The sequence below is a fragment of the Sinohyriopsis cumingii genome, chromosome 2, assembly GCF_028554795.1.
Source record: "Sinohyriopsis cumingii isolate HCF-2022 chromosome 2, ASM2855479v2, whole genome shotgun sequence".
Classification (NCBI taxonomy): Eukaryota; Metazoa; Mollusca; class Bivalvia; order Unionida; family Unionidae; genus Sinohyriopsis; species Sinohyriopsis cumingii.
The window spans coordinates 130,149,799-130,162,938 of NC_142962.1; the positions used below are offsets into that span (position 1 = coordinate 130,149,799).

The 13,140-nt window shown below is 35.1% G+C and overlaps 1 protein-coding gene across 1 annotated transcript in view; it reads left to right on the forward strand.

The window, feature by feature from the left end:
- The window catches only part of LOC149805832 (uncharacterized), a 44,432-nt gene extending 33,797 nt beyond the window's left edge, over nt 1–10,635 (forward strand). The window contains exons 7-9 of the mRNA XM_089936891.1: nt 1,937–2,027; nt 4,060–4,196; nt 10,370–10,635. Of these exons, the coding sequence (XP_089793017.1) occupies nt 1,937–2,027; nt 4,060–4,196; nt 10,370–10,568 (427 nt within the window). The 3' untranslated portion in view covers nt 10,569–10,635. The remainder of the gene's footprint in view (nt 1–1,936; nt 2,028–4,059; nt 4,197–10,369) is intronic.
- The last annotated feature ends 2,505 nt before the right edge of the window (nt 10,636–13,140 follow it).

Consider the following 13,140-nt stretch of genomic DNA (forward strand, 5'->3'; position numbering starts at 1 on the left):
TAGTAGTATACTGATTTGCCATGACCACTTAAGTGATGAAAACCCATTGAAGGACCATAAGTATATCTTACAAGAGAGTGTTGGATAAATGCATATATTTACTAATTATATGAGGTCGATTTGTACAAATCCATAATCCATGATCAGCAAATGCATGTATGTACACATACAAATATCAGGGATTGGAAGATTGTTCATGGATATTCTTCTAGGAAGTTATAGTCTAATATTTCATTGACCAGTTTGAAGTTGAAGCTTGTCTGTGCCTGTATAAAATAACCAGACCCAATTTTATTTTTTGATACTATGGGTGGGTTTAACTTCTAATAAGGTACTTATTAAAAGATGAAGCTTACTTCTCTTTTTGTTAAATTTTTAACCTTTTGTTTTGCCAAAAACACCTTCTAAGCATGCTTAAACAAAGAAGTTTGGTTGGTCCTAAATCAAAATGGTCCCGATCCTACATCCAATATGGCCACCATGTCTGCCAGTTTGAAAATCTTGTTATTTATCAGGAAGTCAAATATGGTTTCAGCACTCATCAGTTAAAAAGGAGATATGGTTTTATCTTGGATTCCTGGAAATTCATTTTGGCCAGTCAAGTGTCAGTCCATCTCAGAGACGTGTGTGTGTGTGTGTGTGTGATTTGGATTTTTAACTTAGCTTTAACAATTTTTCAGTCATATTGCTACAATGTCTGCAGTGTGGCAGTTTATAGGGTTTTCTAGCACTGGGGCACCATGCTGCAGACACATATCATGTCCCACCCATCCACATTATCCTGACACCAGGCCGACCACTAACTGTTAATGCTGAGTGCCTAGCTAGGCAGCTATTAGTAACATTTTTATAAGTCTTTGGTATGGCTTGGCCAGGGTTCAAATCCACGACCTCCCACATCTGAGGTGGACACTCTAATCACTAGTCTACCAAATGAATCTGAGAGACACTTGTGAACTTTTGTATATTCAGAAAGGTTTGATCAAAACAACAAAAGCAAGATTAAACAAAAATCATTTGAGGTAGACAAAATAAAATTTGTTTGGCTTGTTTGTATTATTGTATCAATGAGCTGATTAGATTCAGGATGCAGACTAGACTTTTGTTCAAGTGTATGATTAATTTAAATCCTCCTAGAACAAAAATCAAAACAAAAAAAAATGTGTGTACCAAACTACCTACTCGAAATAAGTTTTCAATGTAACCAGAACCCTGCATGTTGTTTATTTGGTTTTGCTATATAAAAAAATTGTTAACTACTTCTTAAAATCACTTGCCAGAATTTGATCTAATTTGACAGAAATCATCCTGTCTTTAAGGCCATTCAAATTTATTCTAATGATGCTGATCCACCCTCAAAAACAGCTACTGTTTCTAAAATTATCCCCCCCCCCCCAAAAAAAAACGAAAACATTTAAACAATTTAATTTAAAGACAGTTCAGCAGAATTTGACACACTTTCACAGAAACCATCCTGTCATAGAGTCCATTCACTACTGGGCAAATGATGATGATGTGCCATCAGATATGGGTGAAGTTATTAAAATTAGACACCTTGGAACATTTGTTTTCATAAGATATGCAATCAGCAGCAGTGGGTGCAGAAAGCATCATACTACCTAGATTTCTTGGCCAATTGTTCTTGCATTGGACTATTAAGCAGTTGTCATCCAGGTACACAGAAGATTTCATGGCCACTCTGGTGCCTTGATTTGTCTTTGAATAAGGAGAAAGTGGACTGTTAGATTAAATCTAGAAATATTTGTGACAAATTTGCATTTGTTTAGTTAAAAAAACATCAAAGAATGTCTTAACTTGATATAGAAAATATACTGTGTACTTTGGAATCATGTTTATAGTATGACACAATATACTAATTTGTGGAATGACATTTATTTTCTTATAAAATGCCTCTTTTATTTTTTTTCCTCAATAGGAACCATATGACAGGCAGCCTTCTGGTGACTGTGGACATCACAGACATTTGTCCTGATGAGACCCTTCTGCACATGGCCATAGCAGAGCAGGTTGTGTAAAATAAACCATTTTTGGAAGAGAGATATGTTTTGCAAAATTTTCTTTTTGTTGCCTTTTTTCCCTCACCAGTCTAACTCACTTAACTGGCAAAAGAAAGGTCATATACAATTGTGTTCCTGTTTGTAAACAAAGCTGTAAGGGAACAAAACTTGATAAAATATTTTAAACAAAGGTCAGGTTGAAATTAAAGAGAATAGGGTTGACAAAGAATACTGTATTCACTTGTGAATACCAAGGCTCGGCTAGCGTGTGTATGTGGGAAAGCCTGCCAGTAGCTTCTCGTGGGTTGGTGGTTCTTCCCTGGGTTTTTCAGGGTTCTTCCTCCACCATTAATACTGGCCACCATGTATAGCCTATCATGTGCTGAAAAATGGTGTTAAACACTACAACAACAACTGCAACAACACTTGTGAATAAGTCCAACTGCAAACTGTGCAGACCCATATCTGCCATCAGTAAAGCACCGGCAGATCTGGGTCTGTGCAGTTTATTAGGAGTAATCAATAGAAAAATCAACATAGACCCTGGTCTGCAGGCAAATTATGCTATGGTAGATCAGGATCTTTGTTTTTTGCATTTGGACTCGACTTTTAAGTGAGTATAAATGGTAATAAGAAGTCATTCACAGCAAAAGAAAGTAAGCAGATCATACAAGTAAAAAAGCTAAAACAAACAAACAAATGTGGTCATGTGCCTTTACTTTGTTAATCAGGAAAGAAGAGGTTGTTTAAATTTGGGAGTCATGCCATGACCATGTTACATCTGAGTGCATGTTATAATGAAGTGTGTTATGGTGGGGTTTTACTTACACTGAAGCATGTTATTGTGTGGTTTTATTTTCAATGAAACACATTAAAGTGGGGTATTACTTGTAATGAAGCATGTTATAATGGGGTTTCACTTACAATGAAGCATGCTATAGTGGGGTTTTTCATTTATAATGAAACATGTTATGTGGGATTTCATTGTATATGCTGTAATTCTGTGAATTGACTATTTGTTTTGCCTTCCATGGTTTCTACAAGCCATGTATTTAAACACTCAGTACCCAATGTATTGTGATTCACATGTCCTTAATATAGCCATGAATTAAAAAGATTTATTGTATAGTGATTCTTATGTTCTTAACAAAGCCATGTATTTAAAGACCCAATGAACAGTGATTCTTATGTCCTTACCATAGGCATGTACTTAAAAGACCCAATGTATTGTGATTCACATGTCCTTACCATAGCCATGAATTTAAAGACTGAATGTATTGTGATTCTTTTGTCTTTACCATAACCACAAACTTAAGTATGGATGAAAATGACATTTTTTCCTAAACCATGAACATATGAGAAAAAAAAGAAATTTAGAGTAGCAGTAGTTGTACATTTCCTTTATCATAATCATTAACCACAGAAAATATTTGTGTTCTTAGTCACCTTGCTAAATTTGTTGATGAAAATTGTTTGATTCACATTGCAGGTAATCACATAACTCGAAATTGCCTAACTCAGAATGTTTAATTTAATTTTCATTAAAATATCATACTTCAGTTAACTTTAAGACCAGTTATTTTAGCCATTTATGAATCCTAATATTTTTGTTTTAAACAGTTTCATTATTCTTTAGTCTTCACTTAAAAGATTTATTAAAAAGTCAAAACTGTGTAAGTCAGTGGATACCTGTATTCTATAAACCTAATAGAGAGGTTCCTTGTATTATTCCAAAGAGTCACATAAGAAAGTTAGCCTAAAATCTATTACATGAATAATTGCCAGATCTTTACTTGTTTTTGCTCTCTGTTTTAGTTTCATATCACTGCAAATGTCTTATTCTAGGCATAATATTTCCTATTGGCTAATAGGTAGGTCCATCATATCTCACAGACTTTCTTTCAATGAATAGTGTAACAAATAGCTAGGTCCATCATATCTCGCAGCCTTTCAGCAACTAGTGTAACAAATGTGCAATAAATAAATATAACTGATAACATCTAAGAAATCATCTTTTGAAAAACAATCCAATGTTTTTCAGGGCTTTGTGTTTGTACCAACGTTTAGTAAAAGACGTTCACAGCAGCCTGGATCACTGATAGCGATTAACCCTACACTAGGCACATCAGAGACCCTTTGTGTGTACAGGGCATCTCTCTTTAATTCCAAGTGGCTTGGGTAAGTTCATTTTTAAATTCAGAAAAGAAGAAAAACACTTATGTCTTGCCTGATTGGGAAGAGGGACATATGTCTCACTTTCAGGCAATTATATCTTCAGAAATGTTTAAATTTTGTTTTTAAGTTTCTGTATTTACCAATATATGAAATTTCATTGGTGCATTCATTCAGAAAAGTTCCACTTGTTTAGATCATTAAGTATGTCACAGTGACCTTTTCATGCTCCAATGGTTTTAGGACCATGTATCAGGTAGAATGGATAAACATAGCATTCTGCAAATGTTATTGTTGGCATACATGTGAGTCTATCAGTGGTAGGCCAAAAATACCATTTTAAAAGCTGTCTACCACTCATACCATTTCACACTTGAAATATATTGCTTTAGAAAATTAAAGATTTGTAAAAAAAAAAGTATTTAAAAAACCAAATTCTGTATTTTTACATGTTCTATCATCACTTTAGAGAAATGGGCACTGGAAACATTCTACTAGTACAGTAGTCCATGGTATGTTGTGTGGCAGAGCAGTATGATTAGAGTTATTAAAGAACAGCTGACATGTGTAGACAACAAGCTGTTCATTGGTTACCTTATTGTTGAAATCGGGTAGTTGAAGGCAAAATACAGGATGGTTTTTTTTGAGGTCATAAGGAATAAAAGGCAGTTATGGTGACTTCTGAGCCTTTTACGAAAATCAGCTGACCTTCGGCAGACAGGAGATAGGACGGAGAGATCGACCATGAAAATAATTTTTGGCTGACACAAAAGAGTAAGTGTTTTGATTTTTATCATGTTTAATGTTACTGTATTGTTCAAGACGGTATTATATGTATATTTACACCAAACTAATTGTTCATATTTTGTTTAATTCAAAATACTGAAACGTGTTTTCTCCCAGTGCTAAGAAACCACTGGCTAAGAATATGACAAGTTCAACAATATTTGGATATCAGATTTAAAGTGTGTGCAGGCGAGTAGCAAAGGTCCTGAATTTGCATTGTGTTTTTCAAAGGTACGCATCTTTTTGTATTTCATACTCTATTTGAAGTTTTCAGGCACATAAATTAAGTTCATTCATTAAATAAAATATATCGGTTAACAATATGTTACAAGATAATTAATTTTAAAGTTGGGATAAATTATTAATAAAAGCATACATACATTTTTTAACTGTTTATTTCAAGTCTAGATCAATCTTTTCTTACAGTGGTGAAACCTACCAACAGATATTTAACTCTAAGCCATGAAGAGAAGTTTCTCCTTGAGGATGAGAATACATCTTGAGTCCAAGTCAGGAACTTCCTCCATGGGGTTAACATAACATGGAAAAGTTTTGGAGACCAGCCAGCAACCTTACAAACCCAGCAACAGGAACATCTTTGTAGGCTGAGCATAGTTGTCCTGTCGTTCTTAATGACACAATTCTAATGCTGATACAGAGAGGACATTCTTTAATCTTTGCAAAATAAAAAAGTAATTCAGGGGTAAATCTGGACCTGAGACTATTGAGAGCCTGTGAAGTTTGCAGTGAATGTCATTGTTGGTCATAAGACAGTGATCTAGTGAAGGAAACTAAAGATGCTGTTAGATGTTATTTTAAAAATTCTTTACAGTAAACTATAAGATAAACAACACTTCCTTTTCCATTAATTCATAATATACTGACAAAAATGTTGTAAAATTGTCATCAGAATCTGAATCTGATTGAGGTTCAAAACTTACTGTTCTGTTATATATAGTATGAAGAATATATACTATGCCTAAAAAACTTTTTTGTTTTCAGTCCTCTTGAAGAATATCAAAGTTATGCTAATAAAAATCAACTGGTTTAGAAGCCAATCTAATGATCAAAATTTGTAAATCTACTGATTTGAAATCTGGTTCAGTCACATGTATGAGAATGACAGTTTTGCACTAATGTTATGTTTACACAGCTTAATTACAAATGGAGCAGTCCATTTTAAGAGTGAATATATTTCTTAATCATATTGTCTTGCCTGTCAGTGGCATAACTTTTCTGTCAGTGGTATATCTTCTGTCAGTGGCATCACTTTTCTGTCAGTGATATATCTTTTCTGCCAATGACTATGTTACGGTAAAATGTTAAAGGATTTGAAAGTCACATATCTACATCAGTAACTGTATTCAGTTGCAACTTTTTTAGAATTACTATATGGCTTTAATTTGTACTTGGGGGTTTGCTAGGTGTTCCTGCTCTGCAAGCTAGAATGCCATTCAAGAGTGGGACACTATATTCTACAGAACACTTGTTTATCATTATGTGACTTTATCTTTAATTACATGATTACTCAGACCTTGAATTTATAGTGAGTTGATGTCTGGAAGTGCTTAGCTCAGTTCAGTGTTTTATAATAAAAAGTTTATTCAGGCTACTAAGCAGTAAATATACATTCAGTAGGTATAAGTCTGTACAGTTTTATATCATTAGAATGATATGCATGTAAAATACATATATCTTGCATTTTGCCATGTTTGACCACCACCCTTAAGTTTCAGTCTGTTGAGTAGGTTCCTGAGGGTAAGAACAGACCCACATACCAACGTCAGTTGGTTATTTGTATTTTTTTAATACCAGGTAAGTATGAGTTTGGTGGGGATCTTAAAAGTTTCCAAGCTCTGACTTGGGAGCTATGTCCCATGGGACAGGTGGGTAAGGATGAACCAAATGCGAGTTGGATATATAAAATTGTCTGTTTATACCCAGTAAGTGTATATGCAGTTCTAAGATGGAGATCTCAATAGTTCCATGTTAAAACCCATGAACTATTTTGGGGAGAGGTATTAAAAAAAACTCTAGGGCATGATCAGTGAATTATAATCTGACATGCTTGTACATATAGGTCATTTATCACACATGCCAGTTTTCAGACATGCAAGAGAAACAAAGCATGAATTATCTAAAATTAAAATTAAAATTATCTGTGTTGCCCACCCCACCCCACCCCCGGTCCCTGCAAACAATACAGACAGCTTTGCACTTCTTTGAAAACATGGAGGTAAGTAGTATTGACATGTCTCTTAGTGCTTCAAGAATATGAAGGCTGATGTTCCATAACCATTAGAATTGGAATATGCATTCTAATTATGTATGTTGTCAAAGAGAACCCAGCAAGAAAAGAAATAAAATCTTCTCTTCTACCTTTGTTTTAGAAGTGGGCGCTGTAAGGGTTTGCTGTTGAGTTTGAGAAGTACTTGTTGTGAGGCCTACTTAGTAAAATTTGAGAAGTGGGTAATGTAAGGGTTTTACTTAGTCAAGTTTGAGAAGTGGGTGGTTTACGGGTTTACTTTGTGTGTGTGGTTTGAGTTTTTAACTTAGCTTTAACAATTTTCCAGTCATATTGCTAAGATGTCTGCAGTGTGGCAGTTTATAGTGATGTCTAGCACTGGAGCATCATGCTGCGGACATGTAGCATGATGTCCCACCTGAGCACATTATCCTGACACCAGGCTAACCAGTACTAACACTAATCTCTTTATGCTGAACACCAAGTGAGGCATCTGCTAGTACCATTTTTATAAGTCTTTGGTATGACTCAGCCAGGGTTCGAACCCACTACCTCATGCATCCAAGACAGATACTCTAACCACGTAGGCCACTGGAGCAGTAGGTTTATTTAGTTAAGTTTGAGAAGTGGGTGGTTGAATGGTTTACTTTGTCAGGTTTGAAAAGTGGATGGTTTAAGGTTTTACTTGGACAAGTTCAAGGAGTGGGTGGTGATATAGTTTACTTAGTCAGTCCATCCAGCATTGACATCAGACTTGCAGTTCAGTTAAATCTTAGTATGAATGTTTGTAAAGCACCAAAACTGGGTTACTGTAACATACTTTTCTTGGTATATTCAAAATTGCTTCAAGGTTCTAACACCAAAACGTTTAACATATCTCCACAAAAGTTGCACAGTGGATGCATCTTGTATACAATCTGTGTCTATGCTCACCTTATAACAGGAACCGTGTTAATAAAAGGCTTTACAGTGAGGTAGTACTGTATTGACATATTAAAGGATGTTCTTGCAGTATATTAATCCTAGACACCCCATCTCATTTCATTGCAAGTGTGTTTCTGCACCCTGATCTCATTTAAGTTTATATATGTTTGGACACCCCTGACAAATCTCCATACAAGTGGTTTTCGAGGCCCTTGATGGTAAACAACCAACATTTGCATGGCAATTCCTAAAACAATCCCAAATATCATACACATCAGTGACAATAAAGATTTGAAACAACCCCAAATAGCCTACACATCAGTGACAATAAAGATTTAAAACAACCCCAAATAGCATACACATCAGTGACAATAAAGATTTAAAACAAGCCCAAATAGCATACACATCAGTGACAATAACGATTTAAAACAAGCCCAAATATCATACACATCAGTGACAATAAAGATTTAAAACAATCCCAAATAGCATACACATCAGTGACAATAAAGATTTTAAACAAGCCCAAATAGCCTACACTGAAGTGACATTAAAGATTTAAAACAAGCTCAGAAGCCTACACTACAGTGAGATTAAAGACTTAAAACAAGCCCAGATAGCATAAACTACAATGACATTAAAGATTTAAAACAAGCCTGAAATGCCTACACTGCAGTGACATTCAAGACTTAAAACGAGCCCAGATAGCATAAACTGCAGTGACATTAAAGATTTAAAACAAGCCCAGATAACATAAACTGCGATGATATTAAAGATTTCAAACAAGCCTGAAATGCCTACACTGCAGTGACATTCAAGATCTAAAACAAGCCCAGACAGCATAAACTACAATGACACTAAAGATTTAAACAAACCCAAATAGCATAAACTGCAATGACACTAAATATTTAAAACAAGCCCGATTTGCCAACACTGCAATGACATTAAAGATTAAAAACAAGCCCAAATAGCATAAACTGCAATGACACTCAAGATTTAAAACAAGCCCGAAATGCCTACACTGCAGTGACAGTCAAGATTTAAAACAAGCCCAGATAGCATAAACTGCAATGACATTAAAGATTTAAAACAAGGCCAAATAGCCTACACTGCAGTGACATTAAAGATTAAAAATAAGCCTGAATTGCCTACACTGCAATGACATTAAAGATTTAAAACAAGCCCAAATAGCATAAACTGCAATGACTTAAAGATTTAAAACAAGGCCAGATAGCATACACATCAGTGACAATAAAGATTGGTGTGTGTGATTTGGATTTTTAATGTAGCTTTAACAATTTTTCAGTCATATCGCTACAATGTCTACAGTGTGGCAGTTTATAGTGATGCCTAGCACTGGGGCATCATGTTGCTGACATGTAGCATCCTGACTCACCCAGTCACATTATCCTGACACCAGGCCAACCAGTCCTAACCTAACCTCTTAATGCTGAGCACCAAGCAAGGCAGCTGGTAGTACCATTTTTGTAAGTCTTTGGTATGACTCGGCCGAGGATCGAACCCATGACCACTCGCATCCAAGGCAGATGCTCTAACCACTAGGCCACTGGAGTGGTCTCTAATAAAGATTTAAAACAAGCCCAAATTACATACACTGCAATGACACTAAAGATTTAAAACAAGCCCAAATAGCCTACACTGCAATAACTTTAAAGATAATAAAACAAGCCCAAATTGCCTATACTGCAATGACACTAAAGATTTAATACAAGCTCAGATAGCATACACATCAGTGACAATAAAGATTTAAAACAAACCCGAATAGCCTACACATCACTGAAAATTATTATTAATTTTGCAGCTCAACATTATGAGCAGTCATTTAAAAAAATAAATAGATTCATTTCAAGACAGAGCATTTTATTTTTGTAGTGAGCTTCCCAAATAAATTAGCTCTGCAGATACAGCATTGAATGGAATCTATTTATTGTACACCAGCGTAGGACTCAATCTATTTATTGTACACCAGCGTAGGACTCACTGCTTGATATATCAGTAAGCAAGCATTTTACCATGTACAATTTTATGCTTTTGAAGGAAAACAATGAGAACTAAATATTGAATTGGATGTGCAGTTTTACCCAGCCAGCAACATTGGGATACTGTCAGCTGGTGGCCTGCTGTTCAAAATGACGGCACAATGTAGCAACAGACACGTATATTAAACTGTATTTCAGTGGTTAATCTTATTTCCATTTTCTTGCAGATGTACAGACTGCAAACAGTATAAGGAATTCCTTATTGTTCTTGATAATTCTGGGAAGGTGCTCATTTGGAATTTGTACAGTGGTGAGCTTGCAGCAGAACTCAATGATGTGACTTGCACAGGCTTGAGTGCATTGGGAGACTACTTAATTCTTGCACACAGCAGCTGTTTCCATGTTTATATGTTTGTGCAGAATTAGTGATAGAAATTTGACATTTATTTTGTTGCCATTTATTGTTGATACTGAATAAATTAATCCCATTAAATTTGAAATTGTATTCACATTTTTTTCAGTACATAATAGACAACAGTTGATAACAATAGACACAAGTAGACCTAATATTGCTGACCTGTCATACAGAACAGTTGACCTTTTCATAAAGCAGACTTTTATAGCATTTTGGGAACACAGTCTATGTAAACTACCTAACAAGCTTTGTATACCATGTTGATTTTATATATTTTACCATATCCTGAAAAAAAATTCTCTAAAGATGAAGGCATAATTAATGTTTTTGCTCTCTTGCTTATCACTGAACTCATCCTGTATATTGATATTGTCTCAAGATCTAGAGAGGTAACAAGTTCAGCTGATCAGATGCGATATAAGCTTATTTTCCAAAGCGGAGTAAATCTGAGTGGAATTCAGTGACCAGAGTACTAACAAGATTAGTAAACCAGAAACAAGATTACCTTATTAAAATGCACAGATCTTGTTTATAATCACACTCAATATCTTCATAATGTAAGACTTTTTACAGTGATTAGTCGCTTTAGTTTTGATGAGGTGAGTCAGTCAAATGCATTGTCATTCATACTTAGCCAAAATCATGATGACATAAGCCAGCTTACAATGTTTGATCAAAACTCTCTAGAGTGTTAAACAAAACTGACAATCAGGCACAACATTACCTAATAAATATGCATGCCTTGCAAATAACGGAAATCATTAAACACATTGAAGATATTGGCCAGTGTACTTTGATAAAATCAGGTTGGAAATAGTCTTTCAAGTGATAATAAGCTCTGCCAATCATATGCAAGCTCACCTCCTTAATATACAGAATATTTGCTTAATATGATAAAGCATTACATATCTTTAAGGTATGAGCATATTTACCAAGTTACATAATTTGAGCAGAAACAGAGTCAATAAAGCATTCACAGATTCAGCCAATCAGATGCAAATGCATGTCATTAAAATGCTTGGATCTTGCTCATAATTGTACTTCAAATTTAAATCTATTTACCAAGTTTGATCAAAATCAGATTAGAAATACCGTTACCATAGTGGCAGGAAGGTCAGCCATTACAATGCAAGATCACCTCATTTGTCTGTGTGAATCACAATCACTATACAACAAGCTAGTAACTTGATAAGTATGTATTCAAAGTTGATCAAAATTGGAGCAGACATTTTTAGCAGTTAGAAGGGGTACAAGGTCAGTCTTTACAAGATTACCTTATTGATATGCAGACATCTGGCTAATTATAAGTCCATATTTCAAGTTTGAATACGGGTTAAGAAATATGGCTTCCACAGCAGTAACATGCTCAGTCAATCAGATATAGAGGAGTCAAAATTTTTAGTAAAGATGTACGGGGTACCTATGATCCTAATAATCAGTTACCTAGGTACCCAGTCAAAGGGAAATTGTATTAAATCTGTACAGACCTGAAGCTCAGGGATTAAGGTTAAACATTTACTGGAAGAGGCAGAAGTCTGCTTCTCACTGAACAAGCACATGTATTAAATTTGTGGCTCAATCAAAATGATTGAATGGGCTTGTGGGGCCATGTGCACTGGCAGAAAACTTATATACGGTAATGTGTACCCGATGGCTCAATTTATTACCTGGGTTATTATCAACAGGTGGGTACCCGAGTACCCATATACCCATTGGCAGACCTAATCAGATGCCAGCTCACTTTATTAATATGCTTGTATCTTGTTCATTATTAAACTTTTCCACATAATTTGGTAACTAGATGGTGAACTAAAGTTCTTGTGTGAGAACTAAATTGTTAATGACAAGCAAACATCATCATAGCATAATACGTTCTGCATTATGTGGGCATATACAAATTTAGATTGATGGACCGTAGGATACATTATGTGGGCATATACAAATTTAGATTGACGGACCGTAGGATACATTATGTGGGCATATACAAATTTAGATTGATGGACCGTAGGATACTTTCAGTTGGAGTCTTCAATATTTGGAGTACTGGCAGGATATGCCATCTCAAGATGATTCGTTACATTCTTAATTTTTCCGTTGTCACACTAATTAAAATTTCCCTATCTAAAAGAAACGAGCCGTTTTAAAACTTTTAGCATTGTAAACAATATTTATGATGAGCTTGGTTACCAGCCTATTACCGAGCATTGCACACTAATTATATTACTGAGAACTAAACTATATTCAAGTTGGAATTAGTTTCACATGAAACTTTTCTAATAACTAGCGAGATATCAATATATGTGAAGGGAAAGACAACTGGCAAGTGTAAGAAGCTGTGCCCCCTTCTTGAGATCAATACAAAAAGTTACATCATGGAATGGCATTATTGGGGTGGGGTGGGGAGAAAGTCACCTAGAATCTGAAATGGTTCTAAATTTTCATCTTGTTGATGAGCTCCTCTCAACAGAAAATTTATGTGGTCTTGTAAAGAAACAAATAATATGTTGATTATCCCAACAAGCTGGTTGACACTTATTTTGTCTGTATAATCAGTCACTCACATGATCAAATTTTGAGCAAACA